Raw genomic sequence first — 23,371 nt, 5'->3', positions numbered from 1 at the left:
CCACCACGAGAGGCAGCCATGGACAGTGATATAGTAAGAACTAAACTAGCAAAGTTTAGTTGGCTTACTAGACTTTGTCATGTTTAAAATGCAGTATATCATCTGTATAGAATTGCATTTATGACCATTGATAAACTTAATTCAACCGCAACCACGAGAAGCAGGCACGGATATCGATATAGCAAGAACTAAACCAGAAAGGTTTAGTTCGCTTATCTGGTATATTTATAATGTTTCAAAAGCCGTATAGTCTGTATTGCATTGCATTTATTGCCCCCCCCCCCCCCTTCAAATCAAAGAAATGTGAAGTCATCTGGCAGAGCTTTCTCGTGAAGGGTAGGGGTTCCAAGTAATATCTAATAATACGAGGCTTTTGTTTGGAAGGATTGACCTTCCGTTATTAATTATACTCTATCCTAAGTAACTCAATAGTCAGAATTCACAGCACTCGTTGAGTCCTTAAACGTTTTACGTTAATAGTTGCATATAAGTTTATTATATAATATAATAATCCTGGTGGGATGACAAGAAACTTGTCTAAGCAAATGATTATCCTAATCCCTCAGCGATTTATTGTTTGAGCCCTGAAGAAAAACTCATGGGTGCCATAATGAGGCCAAACGGGTTGATAAACGAGTCGAATAAATTGCCTACAAGATCGGGCAACTAAAGTAGGCCTATGAGAGGTCAACTATACATAACCAATCGTAATTTGTTACATTCAATCGCTTTGCGATTAAAAAATCTCTTCAGGTGATTTTATGTGAAAATTGGTCGGCTAGTGCCATGGAATTACGATAACAAATATACCATTGACACAAGGCTTGGTGACAATCCTGGAAACCACCGCCACAAATCATCTGCGAGATGATATTTGATCCGACTCGCCTCCCTTTGTTGTGATTCTCTGCATTGTGAGGCTCTGCATTGGTAAATACAATTTGTTCAAGTCGCAATTTCCATAATTGATAAACCAATGGTGGTTTCCTGATTAAATAAGCGTAAGCTAACCTTTTACGATACAAAGTATTCATTTCATGCGTCCATTATTTAACGTCTCTTACCTATTTTATTGTATTTATTAGGTTATATTACTATACTTATATTGTATAGATGGCCCACTGTGAATTAGATTTCAAAACCTTTTTCTACCTACCTTAGAAGAGTGAAGATCCGTTACTGTCATCTCTAACATTTTCGTGGGTCCTCGTTGACGAAAGCAAATATCTATGATCATTTTAATGATCAATCCTTTGTATATTTGCACCAACCGCAATCAAAGCCCCGCGAGGGCCGATATATATTTGCACCATTTCCCCGTGAGGGACGGTCGTAATCAAAGCCCCGCGAGGGCTGATATATATTTCCACCATTTCTCCTTGAGGGCGGTTGTAATCAAAGCCCCGCGAGGGCTGATATATTTGCACCTATTTCCCTGCGAGCGACAGCTGCGCGAGGGATGTTTGTAATTTGAAATAAGTAGGGCCTTCCCAAAAATACTTAATAGTCACCCTGCGAGGGTGGGTTTAACCTGGCTAACGAACCTAACCTGCGAGGAGTAGCGGTTAAACCTAGCGGCCACATTTATGTAATCTGCTTCGAGCAAGATTTAAGGTGCTAATATAAAATTAGAAGTTAATAATCATTTAAAATAATAATATAGTAACAAGGTACTTTAACTTATTTTCCAATGCTAGCAACAGCTGTCCAGGATGAAATAAGAATTGATTTGACAATGGTAATTAATTGTTATGTATATATAAAAAGAAGGCTTTAACTATTTAATAAAGTCAAAATTCAAATCATTTACACAAAATTTTAAAATGAACTTCGATTCATATTTAATTTAGTTCATACAATCGATGTCACATTCAGTTGCTTTATATCCGTTAACATTCCTTACGAACGCAGCCATACGTGGCCATACCATCGTAGGACAGTTTTATTGCACAAAATAATCTCCGCTCACCCGCAATTTTTTACTTTTTGTCAAGGTGTACAAGTTTATAATATTATTCTAAAACGTTAGAATATGTGAATAGTAAATCCTTTGAAATGTCTCTAAATTTAATTTCTAATTAAGGTATCTCGATAACTATACGATAACGTCTCTTTCCAAACTAGAAAATTTAAATGTAAAATTTTGGCACTTACTCGTTTTAACCAAAAAGTTGCATCATTTGAAACATAGGAAACGTAATATAAATAAAAGTAATTTTCAAACCAAAATTGCTGTGTGTAATACCTATGTCTATTTTCGCTTATATACGGATCAGATTAATACTCATAAAAGGACACGTATAGACTACGGATACTTTTGAATGTGTGGTACGTTCATGGTACCTACTGAACATGTGCATTGTGCGTATTCCATCATTATTCAGATGAGCGGCTAACTCCCGGACGATTTATAACATATCTCGACATGTTCGGACACGTTGTGATTCGTGCAATTACGCTAACATCAATAATTTGTTCCTGTTATAGGTAATACCTATATAATTTGTTCTTTGAGCTGACTCATCTCGTTCGATAATTTTTAGTTATAAACTATACTCCGAACCGTTCCTAGTGATAACGACAATGTAATAAAGTCGTAGCAATGGATTGCATGCCTGTTAAGCTTTGAGTTGGCTCATAGGATTAGCCTTGGATTTATCCATACATACTATTAATATTCACTTGTAACCTTGTAATAAAAACACATTAAAAATGAAATAAAATAAAAATATCTATATAAAAGAGAGGGTATTTGATATATTTAGTCAATATCAAATAATCACAAAAGTAATATTAACGATACGAGTAAAGCCGAACGGTAAATCCGTTAAAATCTGCTTTACTCACAGTATTAGAAATTCAAATATTCATTAGTATATCGCACGCTGAGAACGAAAGTGACCTAATTCAAAATTTTGCAAAAATGAGTTATACTCATAAAATGACTCAAAATAAGGTATTCTATCATTTAATAAATCAAAAACTATCCTATGTCACCTAGAAAGAGAAAAACACGTATGTTGCGTCTCTTTATAATTTGCGTATTTTATACGTCCCTCCGCTAAAATAGTGACCGTTTTAGTATTATGTCGGCACAGTGCTTACATTTCTTAGTTTTAAAGTGATTCAATCCTGATTGCGGCGTTTTTTTACCGAAAGGTAAGTAAATATTTTGTCAATGTTCTAATCTTAAAAAGACCGTTTTTCGTATTAGGTCACCTTCTTACTAAAATGCAGTTTTTGAATTGTGACTTAAATCATATTATGTCATTTTTGTATTATCAACTATTCTAAAGGTAACGACATATTTCACGTTATGCCTGTACTTTATTAAATGCTTTCTTTGTGTAAGTGTATTATGTATAATTAGGCCGTTTTAATAATATTTTGATAAGTTAATTTTATGGCGTATTAAAGTTTATGTCGTTGTTTCATTAATAATTTGTTTATTTATTTATAAATATTTATGTTTATTATATGAAGAGATTAAAGATGATTTTATATTACAAATGGTTCAAGAAAATGAAAAAGAAAACGAAAAATTCATACCCAAAAAGTTATCATGAAATACAAGAGTTTCCTCGCTGAGTGATCATCATCATCTGAGGCTCTACAGCTGCTAGTGGGCCTTGGCCTGGTCCAGTATTTTCTTCCAGATCTCTCGGTCCTTTGTACGAGTTCTCCAGCTTTTCACACCAATCGTTCGATCCCATCCAACCATCGGAGTTTCGGCCCATCTGGTTTTCCATAGAGAAGACGCAGAGGTGCCTTGTTGTCGTCCATACGTGCCTCGTGTCCGGCCCAGCGTAAACGGCTTAGTTTTATGGTCTTTATGACATTCGGCTCCTGGTACATTTCATAAAGCTCATGGTTATACCGCGTTCTCCAATGTCTATTTTCCAGCACAGCACCGAAAATCCGTCTAAGGATTTTTCGCTCGAACACCAGCAGGCAATCCTCATTTTTTTGCTCAGGACCCAACTTTCGGACCCGTATGTTCTTAGTAGGGTCTTTTATAGCAGAACCTTTATGTTTCGGGATATCAGTTTCGAACGAAAATATCTTAGAAGGCCGAAGCAGCCACAATTCGTTTACATATTTCTGCAGATATTTCGTTCTGGTTTGTTATTAATTATGCCAGGTACACAAAGTCACGTACAGCCACGAATGCCTTGTCGCCGATGACAATATCCTACCAAGTTTCGTAAGTAGCTTTCAGGTATTCTGTTTTGGCAGTGTTGACTTGTAGACCGGGCTTTTGGGCAGTTCGTTCTATAGCAATATATGCGTTAACAGCAGTAGAGGATCACTGCTGGTAGCGTCCTCGCGATCCAGGTCTATGTCATCCGCGTATCCCAGTATTTGTATCTATTCGAAAAATAGAATGGAATCTTGGATGAATTTTTCTAAGGCTATGTTAATCAGAAGGCTGGAGAGCGCATCACCCTGCCTAAGGCCTTCCATTGCCCTAAAAGGTTCCGAGATACTGAATGGATCCGAACGACGCTTTGTTATTTTTTTTAACATCATTGCTGTAAGTAACACCAATTGTGGTGGAATGCCGATCTCAGTCAACGCTTGGTACAGGAAATTTCGGTGAACATTGTTGTATGCAGCCTTGAAATCCACGAAAATAATATGACATTGAACACAAGTGTTTTTTTCAAGAATCTGTCGCAAGGCGAAAATCTGATCAGTAGTCGACCGGTTAGGGCCCCAAGCGCGCTGTTAGTCGCCTAGTTTGTCTTCTGTGTATGGAGATATTCTATTGAAAAGGACATAAGCGAAGATTTTATATGCCGTGTTTAAAAGAGATAAACCGTGATAATTCTGCAATCAAATATGTCACCTTTCTTGTGCAGTACACGCCGCTGTATATACCCTATATTACAGCGGTGTTCCTCTCATCGGGCGTATTAGATTATATTAGAAAAATTTAACTTTAATTTTTCTTATGTCACTGTGGCAACCCTGTACTTAGTCTGATGGTTCTTGTACCTATGCAATGTGTAAAGCAATGTCCTTTTAGAAAGAATAAAGAAAATTGTGCTACATAATCGTTGTTATCATTAAAACCCATAACTTAACAGGGCGTCGTTTCAGACTTCTACACCTGGACTATCAGCTCGTAAAATTTCTCCTTAAAGCAAGTTTCAGCATATTTTAGCAATTCCACAGAGATGTTATCAGTTCCTGGTGGCTTATGATTTTTGAGTTTCCTAATGGCCAATTTAACTTGGTCTATTTGTAGGCAGAGAGATATCTGGGATGTTAGTATAATTTTGTATGGAAGATGATGTTTCAGCAGTTTCTGTGCTATTTAGCAGTTCTTGGAAGTACTAATTCCATCTTTTAATAATATCGTTCTTACTACATATTTAGTAGCTCGCCATCTTTACTTTTACAAGCTGAGGTTCTAGGTTTGAAATCTTTCCTACCTCTATTAGTTTGGATAGAGCTAAGTTTCTCGAGTCCTTCCTTGAGTAACTTTTTGCAATCTCTTCAAGCTGGTTGACATCAAAACATTTCTTCTTCTTTCTCTTATGTAGTTATTTTTTTTCCTTCGTCGCGCTTTATGCTCTCTCTCGTCTGCAAGTGTAGGTCTGCTGTAACGATAGGTATGCTTCATTCTTTTCGTTAGTAACCTTTTGGCATTCGTCGTAAAACCACTTGTTGCTGCATCGTATCTCATTACCTAGATCTTCACTCGCAGCTGTTAGAAGAATTTGACTTAGTACTTCAATTAAATTAAACAAAAAAAAAACAAAAAAACTAAACTAATAATACCAATATTAGAGTTTTTTGCCCCATACGTATTAAGTAAATAGTAAAAATAAGTCTTGAAACAAACAATAAATATAATTTCTTAGTTAACATTTGGTTTCATTAGACTACTTCTCATTAATATTTTAATACTAAGTTGACATAATTCAGGTTACGTCCAAATGCATGCATAGTAAAAAAATACTAAAGTGACTCATTCCCAAACTAGTCAAAGACGATTTACAAGTTTTCAGTACTAAAGTGACGCAATATCTAATGGTAATTTTTAAAAAAAGATAAAAAATATTTAAATTTAATTTTATTTATTTTTTATGGGTTGTATGTTTGGACAATATCCTCTAAAATGATATCAGACTTTAATATCCTATATAACTTTGCATGCGAACAAATTATGACATGATTTGTAAATAGTTCTGTAAATTACGAACACTTTTTTGATGATTCCCAAAAAACAAGAATTTCGTTTTAGGTCACTTTCATTCTCAGCGTGCGATATATTGCATTACTTATAAAATATTTCAAAAGAAAAGTTACTATTTCACGTAAAATGTAACGGTTGTATCGTTAATTTTAAATATCTAACATGCTATTAAGTATTTAAAGCATATTGAAAAATAAACTATTGCTGAAGGATTCACTAAAAGACCTCAGCATTTTAAATAAAGTCCAACGGATATACCGTCGATTTAAAAGATTTTTGCTCATTTTTAAGTAAAATGTCATTACAATAGATGTAAAAATAACTCACTGTACCGATCCGACGGGATACACTTTTTCACACTTTTAGCACTTGCAATATGCAATACTTAATACTTAATAGCACCAAGGTTGTAGTCTTGTAGACAACCTTCTCGCGGCGGAAGCTAGACGCCAATGAAAAAGATCTAGCGCCTGCACATTATCGTGCGCCGGCCGCGCCACCTGGTGGGAGGTGTGCCGTGTGCGAGAGAGATAGCATATATACAACGAGAAAGAGAGGGAAAATAGGCGGAAAAAGCTAGGTACCTTCTCAATAAGTAAGCTTCAAATTACGGTCAAGTGTTTAATAGGTAGGTATACAAGTTCCATAAATTCTTGTTTAGACAGCCCGTAAAATAAAGAGTCCATACGTATTCCAAAAGCTCCATACCTTGTTCCGTAGAAAAGACAGTAGTAAACCTAACAATTAGCTCATTACACGAACCCGATTAAAGATGTCTTTGCAATGTCGTTCTTGGAATCCCATATTTAGTTGCTACTTTTTTGACAGGTTTTCCTAACTCTTGCACTTCTCGCATTGCTTGCTGCATAGTTGAGCATTGCCATGAGGCTTGTGAAGTTTTACGCTTATATTTACTAACCATCTGAAAGGAAAAAGCAAATTCTAAAGCAAAAAATTAACAAAAGAATGTAACATTTTAGCGGACGGGGCAAAGCGGGCGCGTGCCCGCTTTACCCTGCCCGCTTTGCCTTTTTCGACATTTGAAAGGTTCAGACGAAATTCTAGCCTCAAGATTTTTAGACATGTGGATTTTTATGGAACCAAAATACGGCCAGATAGCCACTTAATAACTAACAAATTTTGGTTAAAGGATTGTAAAGACCAAAATAAAAAGAACACATATTACATACCTCGCAATATTTTTCAAAAATCATCGAAAAACATTTATTTGTTGCAGCTTGTAAATGCGTGCTCGCAAGCGAATCGAACGACTGCCGCGAGGTGGGCTAGGGGTGTGGGGATCGTGCTCACACGTCGCGCGCGCGCCATTATTTAAAATTCCGATACTATACTGAGTGCCCGCTTTAGGCTCTGTGCCCACTTTAGGCCTCCTTCCCCTACAGCTTAGAAGGCACAACGCTGCGCAGAGTCGACCACATCCGCGATTTAGGAATACTTTTTGATAAAACTTTAACGTTTAATGAACATATTGAGGCTCTGTGTCAAAAAGCGTACAAATCCCTCGGCTTTATCGTACGGCAATCGGCGAGGTTTCAGGATAGAAAAACTGTCGTCGTATTGTACTCGGCCTACGTACGCAGTATATTGGAATACAACGCAATAATATGGAGCCCTCACGAAAAGAAATACACACTACTGCTCGAGAGGGTTCAAAGAAAGTTTGCTCGTTATTTGTATTTAAAACTTTACGGATATTATCCTTACATGTATCCATCTCTTTTTGTAATAGGCATGGTTGGCTTAAATACACTTGAATTGAGACGAAAACTTGCTCTCATAATTCACTATTACTTACTTATTATTAAATAATCGCGTCGACAATCCTGTCGCTTTGGGTATGTGCGGGTGTGCGTTACCCAGGCAAAATGTTTTGCTTTAGAGAGATGAGACTTAAACAAATAATTAGTGTATCATGAGGAGCAATTTGTTTACTAATAGCAAAATTTGTTTGAATTGTAGTTTTTAAGTTATTTAAGAAAAACAAATTTTGCTGGAGTAACGTTTGAAACGTTACCCAGGCAAAATCGTCTTTCAAAAATTAGTTTCAGCACGGAACCAAATACATGAATAGATAGCTTTTGTTGCGTAGTAAATGTTTATAAATAGCAAAATTTGTGTGTGGTATAGTTCTTTAGTTATTTAAGATTTTGCTGCGGTAACGTTTTGGGATTTCCCAGATCTCGAAAACGGCTCAACGCAGAAGTTTGAAAAAAATACCAATAAAAGACCTCAATTTGTTTAAATTTGTTTAATCATTAGTTTTTGATTTGGTTGACGTAAACCAATGTAATTAAATGGTTTCAAAAATCAGAAGAAGCGGGTTTACATGTAAACCAATACACTTATAACCAAATAAACAGCTGTAAAAAATACCCGTGGTTCGACGCTTGTTTACATCAGAAATATTAGATTTCATACTTTACACATTAAGAAGATAAAAACAAATTTGATTTATTTTAGACTGGTCGTACTTTAGCGATCAAATACGCAGTTCCCATAACATTAAGAAACATGGCATACTTTAAACAAATTAAAATGATTCCTGAAAATTCCTTCCTGTTAATTGCAGCTTTGAATTACGGCTCTAATGAAAGTTATCTCAAAAACAAGATTATGTCAGCAATTCTCTAATGAGCCGACCAAATTGAAAAGGTCACATAAAAGCGACCGCACCATACATAAGCGCAACCATCTGAAATGAACAGGATAATATAGATGTTTTGTTAGTACAGTTGAATACAAAAGTTTTCTGGTCAGGTTAGTTAAAATAATAAAATGGTTAAGATTCATTATTTTTATTTAAAAAATCAGTCTCATACAAATTATATGTATTGCTTTGCCTTAGCATCAACATTTTTGCTCACAGCTAAAGAGTAAGTAAGACAAGGCATATAGCTGTTGCGTTGCATTGCACACAGCGATGCGCGCTGCTCTGACTAGCATCAAGAACGTTAAAACGTTTTTAGCGTGGCTTTGCGTTGTGGTATCAAAATAAAACATTTGGTTTAACAGAAACAACAAATTAAGTACTAAAAATATAGCTACATGTATATATGTTTGTATTGTTTTAAATCACACTATAAATTATACACTATGATATTACACTTTTATTAACTAGTAAAAATTGTGTAATATGGTACTGCACTTAAAAAATATTAAAAAATCGGCTTCACGAATAACGTTTTTCTGCTTAACTGTACAAAACATCGGTTACCAAGCTGCTAATTTGCGAAGATTACCCGTACGTACGGTGCAGTCGCTTTTACGTGACCTTTTCAATTTGGTCGGCTTATTAGAGAATTGCTGACATATTCTTGTTTTTGAGATAACTTTCATTAGAGCCGTAATTCAAGGCTGAAATTAACAGGAAAGAATTTTCATGAATCATTTTAATTTGTTTAAAGTATGCCATGTTTCTTAATGTTATGGGAACTGCGTATTCGATCGCTAAAGTACGACCAGTCTAAAATAAATCAAATTTGTTTTTATCTTCTTAACGTGTAAAGTATGAAATCTAAAATGTCTGCTGTAAACAAGCGTCGAACCACGGGTATTTTTTACAGCTGTTTATTTGGTTATAAGTGTATTGGTTTACATGTAAACCCGCTTCTTCTGATTTTTGAAACCATTTAATTACATTGGTTTACGTCAACCAAATCAAAAACTAATGATTAAACAAATTTAAACAAATTAAGGTCTTTTATTGGTATTTTTTTCAAACTTCTGCGTTGAGCCGTTTTCGAGATCTGGGAAATCCCAAAACGTTACCGCAGCAAAATCTTAAATAACTAAAGAACTATACCACACACAAATTTTGCTATTTATAAACATTTACTACGCAACAAAAGCTATCTATTCATGTATTTGGTTCCGTGCTGAAACTAATTTTTGAAAGACGATTTTGCCTGGGTAACGTTTCAAACGTTACTCCAGCAAAATTTGTTTTTCTTAAATAACTTAAAAACTACAATTCAAACAAATTTTGCTATTAGTAAACAAATTGCTCCTCATGATACACTAATTATTTGTTTAAGTCTCATCTCTCTAAAGCAAAACATTTTGCCTGGGTAACGCACACTATGTGCGGGTTGTGGGCGCCGCCTCCCGGCGTGTCGCTGCGCCGCCGGCCGCTGTTCGCGGAGGCCTGTGTGCGGACGCAGGCGGCCGGCACCGCTCCGACACACTCGGCCCTTCATCTGGCCTCCGATGCCACAATTGACATTTTTGCTAGTAGTATAAATACTGTCCTAGACCTCTGTATCAGGTACTTGGATGCACATTGAATGTAACTCCATTTTGTTTGTATTTTTGTTAACATATTGTTTATAAATTCTATGTATGCTTTGGTATTATTACTGTAAGTACAAAGAATGATTCTGTGTCAATAAATAAATAAATAAATAAATGTACTACGAGCGAAGCCTGGGCGGACCGCTAGTACTAAAATATATTTTTAAACTTCATACAACTTCAAAGGGCCGATAAAACCCTCATACCTTCAATAACTAAAGTATATTTACATTCTTATTCTCGGAAACGTCTCCTTTACAGCGTGACATTGAATTGAGGGCTTTGTTCAGATTGCAAATAAGATGTTATATTGTGGGGATACTATGACGAATACAAAACGTCCTATTTCAGATATATTGGAAAAATATTTAAATAAGAATCGTTTAATAATGTATGTTAAGATATTTAAAATGTATAATAAGTATGTATACCTATTCCCTATTTAGTATTTCACATTTTTGCAGCTCAGAAATAATTTATGGATTTTATTGTCATGATATGATGGTTCAACTACATTATTATAACCATAGTTAGTCTTTATAATATGTTCTGCGGTTAGAACGCCCTCCACGTGCGGATATATAAACTAAGCGCAAGCTCAGCAGCTTGTTTAATGTTTATCTTTGTTTTATTTTCCTTTTGTAACTTGAAGCGGTTTTATACTCTCCTAAATAATTTAACAAATAAAAAACAAAAAGATACGCTATATTATGTAAAATGTATTAAAATAATTACACTTTCTGGATCATTTTCTATACATATATGTATGTACATATGGGAAGGTGGTTGGTGATAATAATTATACCCACTTTATTGTTCTTAGTCAGAAGAAACACAGATAATACTCAATTGCTACCTACTATAATCGTGCTTTTAAACTAACGTGATTACAAAGTACACTACCTATAATCAACTCAATTTGTCGTCGGAAAAGTAGGTAATTTGCGCGGAAAGCAAATTTATTTTGGCAAAGGCATTAAAAACTCACTTAATATTCAATTTACTTCAAATGAAAGCTTTCAAACCGGATTGGACATTCAGAAAAGTATTAGTTTTTTCGTGTCAGTCTAAATGTATTTTTCTTATAACTTTTTTACTTAGCAACTAGTAACAATCAACAAACAATAAACTACTTGAGACCAAGTTATATTGATTTATCTGCGCTTAATTGAGGGTGGTCTATGAAGTAATACGTGACGTCAATATGTTGTTGAGATGATAAAATTGCTCTCCCTCGCTAGCACATTTTGTATCGTTTATTGGATAATTAATTAACTTATAATCTCTTCCAGTAGACTCCACACACGTCGCTGTTTCTATCCGAAACAAATAAGGATTATAGTATCCAGTACTTAACTGGGATGTTTTTGTTAAAATAAAGCTCGAATCAATACCTAATTTTCACGTAAACTAATTAACGTTTCCGCTAAGGGACGTATGTAATTTTCAAAGTTTGATTGCTTGGCTTTAAAATTTTAGTATGATTATAATATCTAAATTATAAATTATGTAAGTTAATTAATGCTTGTAAATCCTGGGTTCTGGGATATTTGGCAATTAATGTTAAAATTTTGAAATTAAATTTCGTTCAAATTTTTGTTAATTTTCTCTTTTTCTGTCATTGTATAATTTTTCTTTCTTCCGCATCACACTTTTACTCTCAAATTTTTAACAAATTTCCCATCAAATCACTCTCAAAAATAAACACACCAAGAGCAGAACGTTTAAATTCGACTTGTCCATTAACAATAAATAAACTTTTCACACAGGACAGTCACCACGACTGGAGCGAAACGGAGATCCTTACACACGGTGTAAGTGGTCTCAGTCTACATAGAACAGACAGTATTACCCAAAGATCAATGGGTCTAAAACGCACAGGCAGTAAAGGCAGTGCATACAGTCTCAGAAGTATTAGAAAGGATTCCAAACCCACAAATCAGGTGGAAAAGCCTCCAGTGATTCCAGATGCTGGTTTTGGAACTTTAGAGATAAAATTAGCTTATGATAATGGGACTTCGTCGTTGGCTGTTACGGTGTTACGCGCTAGAGGCCTCATTGGCATGGACATGACAGGCCTGTCTGATCCGTTCTGTAGATTGGAAATTTTGCCGATTGGTAAGGATTTTGTTGTATTTATAACGATAATAACGTTACTTGGTTTTGCTTTGTGTTGCGTAAATTAATGGTGGGTAGGTATTTGTTGTCAATCAATTCTGTTTAAAACTTTAAAGTATTAATTAACTTATGCTTATGCTGGGTACAAAGGGTTGAGAAAAGCTTGTGAGGGACATCAATATCATACAATTAAAAATCAATATTTTTCATACACATGTTAATTATACATATTTTAATATTAATTTTCTGTGAAATTCTCCATTGCGATTTCCAACTTACTCAGTATTCATTATATTATTGTTAACTCGAAACTGTTTTGTACTATCATAACTTATTATACGTTTCATAGTTTCCCAGAAGGGTCACCTTCCTGTAATAATATTTATCAGCTTAAAATTTCACAACTGCCTCAAGCCATTCCTCTTTCCAGAAGGGACGTATTCAAACAGATTGCGAACAAAAACAGTCCATAAAACAAAACATCCGGAGTTCAACGAAACTCTTCACTTTTTCGGGCTCACTGAGTCGGATTTGGGCACGAAGTCGCTGGAAATCGTCGTTTTTGATGATGACAGGTAATCTTGAACATTTATTACGATTATTTTATAGCCAGCTTTTATGCTATGTTTGTGAGAACATAGCGATGTCTATTGTCTATGGTTCCTAAAATTTATGTGACAATGCTTGAAATTGATTTTTCCGCGTTTTGTTAATCCTTAATTAATAATGCATTGTATCAAAAATCAAAGTCTCATAAAAAATTCTACCGTCTTTCCTTTATAGATCTTTTGAATTTGTCTTCGTTTATAGTAGGTAGGTACAGAGATAAATAGAGACCTTCAATTAATATATTGTGATATTATTGTTTCCATCTTTTCCTGTTTCCACAAATTTAGTCTAATTTCGTTTCCAATGTTCCAATTTCATCAATCCAGAACACATCATAACACCACCTACCATTTTCACTTACAATATATTTATCTCCCTAGATACGGCTGCGACGAAATGGGTTCAGCGACCGTATCCCTTCGCGAATGTATCAAATCGCCAGCTCAACTCCGCTTAGCCCTTTCCGGAGCTACTAACACTGAACCTACAGGCCCTAGACTCCTTCTAGCGTTATGCTATAGTACTAAACGAAGGGCTCTAGCTGTGACCGTATGTAGGGCTATGGAACTGCCGCCGCAAGATAGCAATGGGTACTCGGATCCGTTCGTGAAATTGTAAGTATTTCTAGGGGTTGAAATTTGTATGTGTTCAAAGAGTTTGTCTAGTTGGATAACTGAATGTTTTGTTTGAGTTATTTCTTGGTAGATGATAGTGAGCAAGTAGCGCAATAGGCTTGAGACATCACTCGTACTCTGGAAAACAACCTTATATTTATAATAATTAGGTACTAATTTTTGCATATAAATTGAACAAAATTGTAAAACATAATAATATAAGATCACTTATCGATAACTTTCGTCCGCATGTGGCGCCCGCGCCATTCCTTATAATTTTGCTGTTAAAATTAATGATATAAAATTATTGTAACAATTCAAATCTTACATTTTGGTATTGGATTAAAATCCAAACGGCGGCTTTATTATCAATAATACATCATTTATCAATAAATAAGATGTCAACATCCTTATCATTTAATCAGCGCTATTACAGATATAATTCTCACAAACTTATTACAAACTAAATTGTACTTAAATTATTCGTCACTTTTCACAGACACCTCGACCCAGACCCATACCACAAAAAGCACAAAACATCGATCAAATGGCGAAACTTGAACCCCGTTTGGAACGAAGGTTTCTTCTTCGAGACGCGTTTGACAGAACTTTCGCGCCAAAACTTGACACTGACAGTTTGGGATAAAGACTATGGAAAACCGAACGATTTTCTAGGAAGTCTAGTTTTGGGTTCGAGCAGTAAAGGAAGACGTTTAAAACATTGGATGGATTGCATAAAATTCCCGGACCATAGACACGAACAGTGGCATTCTTTAACGGATACACAACACATATAAATGCGTACAGATAAAAAATAACGACGGTTTTCAAATGAAATGTACTTTAACTTAGATCATTATGTTTATTGGCATTTTAAAAATATATCAATGCTTCAATTATAAACCAACGTATAATTTAATGGTTATCATTCCTAGAAAATGAATCAAAAAGAAGTCATTTATTATATGTATACGCAAGATTATATTATTTTCGTAATAATTTATCTTCAACGTATTAGGTATGTCCTGTCCTACCTATACTTTTAAGCTATAACCACCTTTGTGCTACTCAAATGTTTTCAAGTTTCTTCCGTTCTTATTGTAGATATTTAATGTAATTATTTTATTTTTATTTTATGGTGGCATTTTATTACCGCCGCAATTTAAGTATGAATGTGCCAAAATAAATTCCATTTAGTAAGCTTACTTCGTGAAGCGTACATATTTTTATACGAAATTATGATAATATACATAATTATAAATAATATAAGATATATGTATAAAAGAAATATAAAACTGTGCCAAATAATGTTGGTTTATTTTGTTGCTGTTAAATTTATTGAATTAAATGTTTAGTGTATGATAAATTTATTAAAGTTAAATTTAAATAATTTAAGATTGTTTTATTTATTTACCCTTAAAATCTTATGGTGCATTTCTATATTATGTATTCGTGTTCCCATCGCATCGCGGCCGTACGACGAAGCATAGGTGTCGTCTCGAGCCACAGTTTGGAGGTACCGCATTCATAATAATATTATTTAGGTACGCGAATACCTACGTAAACCTTTTTAAATAAGCGAATACGTATACACACGAATATGTCAAAAGCAAAAGTATATAATATATTTCTATGATGTAAATGCACCATAACCAAGTTTCACGAAATAAAATATATCCTTGGTTAATGACTGCGTGTATTAAAAATATTGCTGAATATACAGAAAGATGAGCATTTTATTAATCTATCATTTAAAAATGAACAACGCTCTTTGTTTTTAACTCTGAGGTTTATTGCTCTTAGGTTTTTATTGTCAATAATTATTTATTTTATTGGCAAGTATCGATTTAGCAAATATACGATATGGTAACACCAGCCAAAAGTTTCATTTGTGTTTTGTGAACTTTGTGACAGAAACCGTAGTAACTAATACTTAATCTGTGACAGAAACATCGTGAAAAAAAGTTGATTTGCACCCGATTTACGATGTTTGTAAATTAAAATATCAAACTCATCACTCATCTTTTAATAAAGCATGATATAAAATCAAAACAAATATGGCATTCCTTTGTCCAGTGCGAATCAGAAGGGGAAAAAAGAAAAAATGTAAGTAACTTTACGGCACGAGCTTTCTGTGGGAAAACTGCAAGTCAATGACCTCAAACTTTCTATATATTTTATACAAATAAAAAATAGGACCTGTTTCCAAACTAAGTCTGTGTAATAAATCTTAATATAAACATTTATTCATATTATTAAAGTCCTTGGAATATGGGCGATTTCAACTATTACAACTTATATTTTCTCTATTAATCATTGAATAAAGTTTCTAAATTCGCAAGTTATATCTAATAAATTCATATATATAATGTATTTGATAATATATATTTTCACTGACCTAGTTTTACATCGAGGGTTAAAATGGGAGATAAAGCATTCCACAGATTTATTCAATGAATATTATTTATATAAATATCTTCTTTTCTTAACTATACATACTTATCCTGAATTCTTCAGCCAGCAGTGGCGATTCCGACAAGGATCTATCGCGACCAGGATCTGGGTTAAGCCCTGGCATGGGTCGTATAACAGGATCGGCAAGTATAGAAACACTGGTGCGAGTGGGAATTGAAAAAGAACATGGCCTCAGCCCTGATTCTAAAATGGTAGTCTTGCACGATTTTGCACCATGTGTTGATGATGAACTTGAGGTTTGTGTCTTTATTTATATTGACATTTATTTTATTAGCTTCATGTGTATGTTTTTATATAACTGACTCCTTTAAACTAAATTTTGACCCATTTTGAATGGACAGATTTCATTCAAACTTTGTACACTTATCCGGGATTGGTAACAAGACAATGTTGTGTTATTCATAAATTTTAGCATTTTTTTCGTATTTTTTAAAGAAAAGTTAATCATAAAGAGAGGGAGCAACCTGTTCATATTTTAACTTTAATCAATTATTTTCAGGTAAAACGAGGTCAGATAGTAAATGTTCTATACAGAGAGAATGACTGGGTGTATGTGATAGTAGCAGAGTCTCGTAGGGAAGGCTTTATACCACACTCATACTGTGCTCCGTGCGAACATCATGATTTGAAGAAGAAGCTGCCGAGAAGCAGATCGCCTACTGACTTAGCACATAGAGATGTATCACAGTAAGTAAATCCCACTAAATAAATTTAAACAGGGTATAAAATCATTGTATTTTTTTATATACATAGTAGTTACAGTTGTATTTGTTTGGGGGACATTAATAATCTTAAATAATTCACTAATACAATTTTTAAATTATTGCAATAAAATTGAATCCTTCTGAATAGAAAGATATAATTCTTACAATCCAATTAATTGGAAGTAAAATAGACTTTTGATAAGAACAATATTCAACTGATAACCATTACCTTTCAGCGTGAGTCCATACAATAGATATATGTTGTATCCTTCTTTATACTAACACATTTTAAGCGCCAAAAAAATATTAAATCTTTCTATTTTAGATTATCACTATCAGATGGAGCAACAAACGATGGTCACTCAGAGTTAGGTAGCGAGGGTGATGCGTGTCCGTTCAGCAAAGATCCCTCCGGAAGATATGTTGTGCTCTACACATTTACTGCTAGAGACGAGAATGACGTTGATGTGGAGAGGGGCGAATTTGTTACAGGTAATAAATATCTTCATTGTTTATTGAATATTACATGTTGAAGGCTAATAACATATCAAAGACTTCATAGAGAAATTTGATGGTCAAAATTTTATTTTAGTTTTGCACTTTCGATATCTCGTAATCATAATTCGTTTTCTTAAAATTAGAAATAAAGTATGTACCTAGTTAGTTGATTATGATGCGGAATTTATAATCTATACATATATAATAAATCTGTAGATAGGTCAATTCTGTACATTATAATAATAATAATAAATTCTTTATTTCAGAGTAACAAAGACCCAAAATTAAATAGAAATAACAATTAAAATTAAAATACGCAATAAAATTAAATCTAGAAATACAAATTATAAAATTGACATGTCACAAATAATCAGAAGCATACATAAAGTCACAGAAAAATTAAGCAAAAATTAAAATTAGAGTACGCACAAAAATAATTAATCTAAAAATACAAATAGTTATTCGGTATACAATTTAAAAAACTTCACGTCTCACCAACACATTAATAAAATGTTCTAGTATTGGTGAGTCTACTTACTACATTGAAAATAATGAAAAAATAAAAAGCAGGGGTGTTACTGATAACCAAACCCAAATATGTGATTAAAAAAAATTTTGTCTGTCTTTCTGTCTGTCTGTCTGTATGTGAAGGCATCACATAAATACTGGTTCGATTTCGATGAAACTTGGTATACCTTATTATCCTGGGCATAAAATAGGATACTTTTTATCCCGAAAAATACGTAGAAAAAAAATAAATCTAAATTTTTCTTAATTTTTCCGCGCGGGCGGAGTCGCGGGTGGAAGCTAGTAAATAATAATATATTTATAGGCATATATTAATAGATATAGATAAAGAAGATCTGCAGGAATTCCCCGACTTCTGCCTCTGTAATGACACTAGATATATATTAATTTTATTCTATTGAAATATACAATGTATTATATTTTCCAGTTTTAAATAGAGAAGATCCAGACTGGTACTGGATTGTGCGAAGTGATGGCCAGGAAGGATTCATTCCATCTGGCTTTGTGTATCCTGCTGTTGTACAAGGTATGAATATAATTATTTTTAATTGGTAATCATAAGGGTACAATTACATATTAACACAATTCCAGATTCATAAAGTCTGTGTTCCTAGAAAGGACTTATTATTCACAATTTTATATAAATTAACTCAGAAGGAGCGTTTTAAGTTTATTTTAGTACATACATTCAATTAGATCATATTCATTGCAGATCTATGCAAAGATGCTATCCATAAAAAAATAATCTATGAAAAATAAATTAAAAATGTAATATCTGAAACAGCTTTAAATTCTTATTTATTAAACTTATGTTTAAAATAAATAAATCTTTTGACTCAATTTGCAGCCGCGCAACAAGAAAACAACCAAAACATGCATTCACCGCAAGCAAACCCGAACAACACAATGTTGTCGAACAACAACATTAACAACACAACACAACAGGACAATGATGGTCGATACCACGGCACTGAGCTGGTTATGTTGTATGATTATAAGGTTTGTATATTTATTTTTTGCAATATTTATCTGCATTTTTGTCACATAATTGTTATTTTGCTCAATCTTTAGTTATAAAGAACTACAAACCTACATAGTTCCCGTTCCCGTGGGATTTCCGAGATAAAACCTATCCTATGTGTTAATCCAAGTTTCGCATTTATAATATTATAGTTAGTAGGATAATATTAGCATCTACAGATTATTGATATTTTTCTGTTGATGTTTTTAATTACTGTGTTAAGCTTGTTTTTTTTTTAAGTTTTTCAGTACAATACAGAACATTTAAATAAAGCAACTTATTTGAGCGTACACATTAATTATATTATTTTATATTTCTAGGCGCAAGCACCAGACGATTTATCAGTGAAACGAGGTGAGTGGGTGTACGCAGACCTCACTCAGCAAACGGTAGAGGGCTGGCTGTGGGCCCACGCCCCCAAGTCACGAAGGTCCGGCTTTATCCCCACCGCGTATGCTAGAGCACCACATACTACGTCGCTATAAGTTTAATAATAGATTTATTTGATCCCAACATCTGTGAAATTTATAGTAATACTAGTTGTTCTACCGTAATCATGTCATTTAGGGGTATGGAATATAGATGTTGGCCTATTTTCAGATGTACCCACACATAGGAACAGAAATTTCATGATAATAGGTTCACCGGTTACGGTATGGTAACTAACATTGTGACACGAGAATGTTTGAACAAAGCAATCTGATGAGCTTTAAGAAAATCTCTACACTAATGTTCAAATTTGGCGATTCATTATCTATAAAGTGCTAACAAGTTTTATAATTTGTAATGTATTTCATTTTTCGTATTTCCGTATGTTTTTAATTAATTAAGAAATATGCCAAGGAATTCTTATGTATCAATTTCCTTGTATTTAGCTTTAAATCCAGATGTTGAAATGGTATAAAAAATGCATCAAAAACGATTCTTGCCATTGATAAATTTTAATACTTTATTTAGAATGTAATCATAGTGTTAAGTGATCTTGTTATATTTTTCTCTTTTAAGACACACTATCTGCGTAAATCTTAGCTTAATATGATGAAGGCCATATAATTTAAATTGTATCATACATATTTTTAGTCTTCCTTAGAGTTGTTTATACCTGTAAGGTTCGTGTTTATAAAATTTTGCATTTATGTAATATATTTTCCGTCCAAATTTGACTGCGCTTTATATTTTCTATTTTTATACATAAGGTTTAGTTTTAATAAACAATTTTTTATATTTCTTTGTTTTATTTTGTCTAGTACCTATATCTCAAGACTCAAATTACTCTCAAATATACTTGCCATACTTCCATAATGTCCTATAATTACAATCATCAACAACTAACTAACTGCTCGTAGCATTATAATGGGTAGTCCTATTATTTAGGTATCATAAGGGTGTGCACACGAAGCCATTAATATGATTTATTTTATATTAGGGTTCCGAACCTCAAAAGGAAAGAACAGAACCCCTATAGGATCCTAAAGTTTAAGGAAAAATTGCTAAAACATACAAATTTCCAAAATAATAAAAAGTAGGTTTGTCCGGATGCGCGAGTTCGACTCACACTTGGCCGGTTTTATTATGAATTTGGTACCTATGAGTTCAAGGCGTAGGAATAGATTATATTCCAAACCCGATCCCTATTTTCCTCGTTTAAAGGAGGAAAGGCTTAGATAATAAAAAAAAATGTGTGCGTGTTCTAGTGTACACACGTAAGAAGTGAAACTTCTTTAAGACCTTATTTTTCAAAAAATAATTTACTATATGCAACTTTACAGAAATACGTCGAATCACGCGTGGTAAGGATAAGATTTGCCATCTTTTGATGGCGCGTAACGAAAAAGTGTTACCTACACTAAATGTTTTTCCAACCCCAATAAAGAAGTTTCACTTCAACAACGTAGGCACATAATATTATTATGCTACTGTTTTAGATGTTCATAATATTGTAGACCAATTTTTTAAATGGTTGTCCATCATATATTTTTTTGTACCATACATTTTTTTATACCACTTTCTAATCTTAGAAAATGCTTATAGTTTACGTTTTGTAATTTACTTATTGCAGAAATTGCGATTTTTTAGGAAGTAATAACTAGTAAATAGACTGGGATTTTTCTAAATTTTACATGATTTTTAAAAAAATGGTGTAGATCGTGAGTTGTTTCGGATAGAAGTTTCTTGGTGAGGGGAGGTGATCCCACACACACACATACCCGATTAACCAGCATTACTGCGAAACCCTGTTTATGAAGCTTTCTATTCCTGCTTGTATTGGTAAAGAATTACCATTCCTTACTTCCCTACCTACCTATTATCATTCCTAAATTATTTAAACTTCCCGTTCATTCATAGTTAAAAGGAAATGGGTACAATAAAACACAAAATACATGTTAAAACTCTTTATTACACTAAATAACACAATGTAATTTAATCCAACAAAAGATTCTTTTTCTTTTTCCTAGCCTGTTGTTTCTGTTCGTCTTTAATCTTCCATTCATCATATTGAGCCTGAACTTTGCTAATATCTTGTTCCGTAACAGTCACTGGTAGTTGTAATTCAATTTGTTCACTTCTAATGAATTTAAGAGCATTTAATTTCTCTTGTAAGAAAGGACCTTGCTGACTTTCAAGTAGATTTCTGTAGTCGGAAAGCTTGCTGTTTCGAATTTCATCACAATGCATTTCAGTTAATTTTCTGATTGATTCTTTGCGAGACAACTTATTGAACGATCTGAAAGGAAATAAAAACTTATTTCTTCATTTAAAGAACAGTGAGGAGTTACACACTTGTGTATGTATGCGCCACACATATTTACCAGTGCTTATTATGATAGAAATTTTATTATTAAATATTGTCATAGGAACTACTTAAAACATTTTATTTTTCCTTTTGTCTTAACAAATCTTACAATAAAATATATTTTATAGTGACATTATTTTCGGAAAACAAGGTAATTATAAATTAATTAAAAAACTAAAATGCATGGTATAGTAAAACTTAAATTAACTCACTCAGGATGTCCCTTATATTCAATATTTAGTTTTTCAAGCAGCCATTCAAATTTCTTGTAGTCATATTGCCTCAAAAATTTCAGAAGCTTTTTGCGTTTGTCAATCATTTCTTGAAGTGTTTGCTAAAAAGAGCACTTTCATTATAAAATATGTTTATGTTACATATTATTTGTTTGTATAATGTATATCTTATAAATACCTTAACTTTAACATTTCGAGGATGTTCTTCCATAGTCTCTTGTAAACATCTGATGTGACCAGTCATTCTAGCAACTGAAAATTGTTTAGTTAACAATTATACATTGTTATTTAGTATTTACGTATATAAATTTTTAATATTATATGATTGTAAAATTTGTAATGGTACATAAAACTGTTAAATAAATAATAAATAAACACACACAACAAAATAAAATACTCATAAAATTAATAAATTTTCCTTTGTTTTCAGGATTGAGTATATAAAACTAAAAAGATATATTACATACTTCTCGTTTCAGTTGTGAATTCATCATATTTATGTCTTCTGACCCTATCTATAAGATCTTTCTTCATAAACTCTTTATACTCCTTCCGGCCAAGATGTGCAATGGAAAATATCTTTTTTACAGCTTCCGGAGCACTGAAATAAGGTGTAAAATATCATAGAGCAAGAAAAATGAACTTTTGGATGAAATCATAACCTCGAAAACATAAAGTTTTGCGAAATAGGTACTATGAAGTTGGACCTACTCTTTAATTTCTTCGCATACAGCATAATCAATACCACATGACGATCCTACATTAGTAGGAAGGGCTTCTAAATCCCCAGATTTTTCAGGTTTGTATGATGGTACATACTCTGGTCGTACCCATTTCACATTAACTTGCTGCTTTATTCCTCGCTGTTGAATGACCAATGATGTTAAGCGTTTTAACATTGTTCCAATAAGTTATGTTAATAAATAGAACTTAATTTTCTAATAAAGATTTAATCAAAATAATCATTCAGGTTACGACCACAGAGCAATTATTAATATATAGGATTGAATTTGAATGTCAAATTTGATGGTCTGCGTTGGTCTGATGGATTGAAACTTGACAGTTGACAGTGACAAATGGACAGATAAAATATGATATCTATTTAAATAATATATTATGTTCCATATTTTCTTTTTCATTCACAGGAGAATGGAGTAAACGGACTATTTATCGTTTCATGTTTAATCACAAACATGCAATTGCAAACCTCAAAGTGTTTACATAATACAACAACTGCAACAGTTTCTCAAACTCAAACTCA

General features: G+C 33.3%; 3 protein-coding genes across 3 annotated transcripts in view; 2 read left to right on the top strand and 1 right to left on the bottom strand.

Moving 5' to 3' along the window:
* LOC123700550 (rabphilin-3A) overlaps positions 1-15,247 on the top strand; it is a 50,083-nt gene extending 34,836 nt beyond the window's left edge. The window contains exons 6-9 of the mRNA XM_045647799.1: positions 12,286-12,634; positions 13,065-13,209; positions 13,624-13,857; positions 14,357-15,247. Of these exons, the coding sequence (XP_045503755.1) occupies positions 12,286-12,634; positions 13,065-13,209; positions 13,624-13,857; positions 14,357-14,654 (1,026 nt within the window). The 3' untranslated portion in view covers positions 14,655-15,247. The remainder of the gene's footprint in view (positions 1-12,285; positions 12,635-13,064; positions 13,210-13,623; positions 13,858-14,356) is intronic.
* Positions 15,248-15,793: 546 nt separating this feature from the next.
* On the top strand, positions 15,794-20,286 carry LOC123700119 (SH3 domain-containing protein Dlish). The gene is made up of 7 exons (XM_045647249.1): positions 15,794-15,963; positions 16,375-16,568; positions 16,832-17,019; positions 17,362-17,528; positions 18,490-18,588; positions 18,910-19,061; positions 19,404-20,286. Exons 1-7 carry the CDS (start codon positions 15,915-15,917, stop codon positions 19,566-19,568), a joined length of 1,014 nt encoding a protein of 337 aa, XP_045503205.1. The 5' UTR covers positions 15,794-15,914; the 3' UTR covers positions 19,569-20,286.
* A 1,175-nt stretch (positions 20,287-21,461) lies between these two features.
* LOC123700158 (28S ribosomal protein S15, mitochondrial) lies at positions 21,462-23,090 on the bottom strand. The gene is made up of 5 exons (XM_045647293.1): positions 22,822-23,090; positions 22,578-22,711; positions 22,289-22,362; positions 22,090-22,211; positions 21,462-21,808 (listed from the first exon to the last, which is right to left on the bottom strand). The coding sequence occupies exons 1-5, from the start codon at positions 23,007-23,009 to the stop codon at positions 21,505-21,507; spliced, it is 822 nt and encodes a 273-aa protein (XP_045503249.1). The 5' UTR covers positions 23,010-23,090; the 3' UTR covers positions 21,462-21,504.
* Positions 23,091-23,371: the final 281 nt, after the last annotated feature.

Source organism: Colias croceus, chromosome 19 (genome assembly GCF_905220415.1).
Source record: "Colias croceus chromosome 19, ilColCroc2.1".
In the NCBI taxonomy this organism is placed as follows: domain Eukaryota; kingdom Metazoa; phylum Arthropoda; class Insecta; order Lepidoptera; family Pieridae; genus Colias; species Colias croceus.
This window is presented reverse-complemented; position numbering and strand designations above follow the sequence as displayed.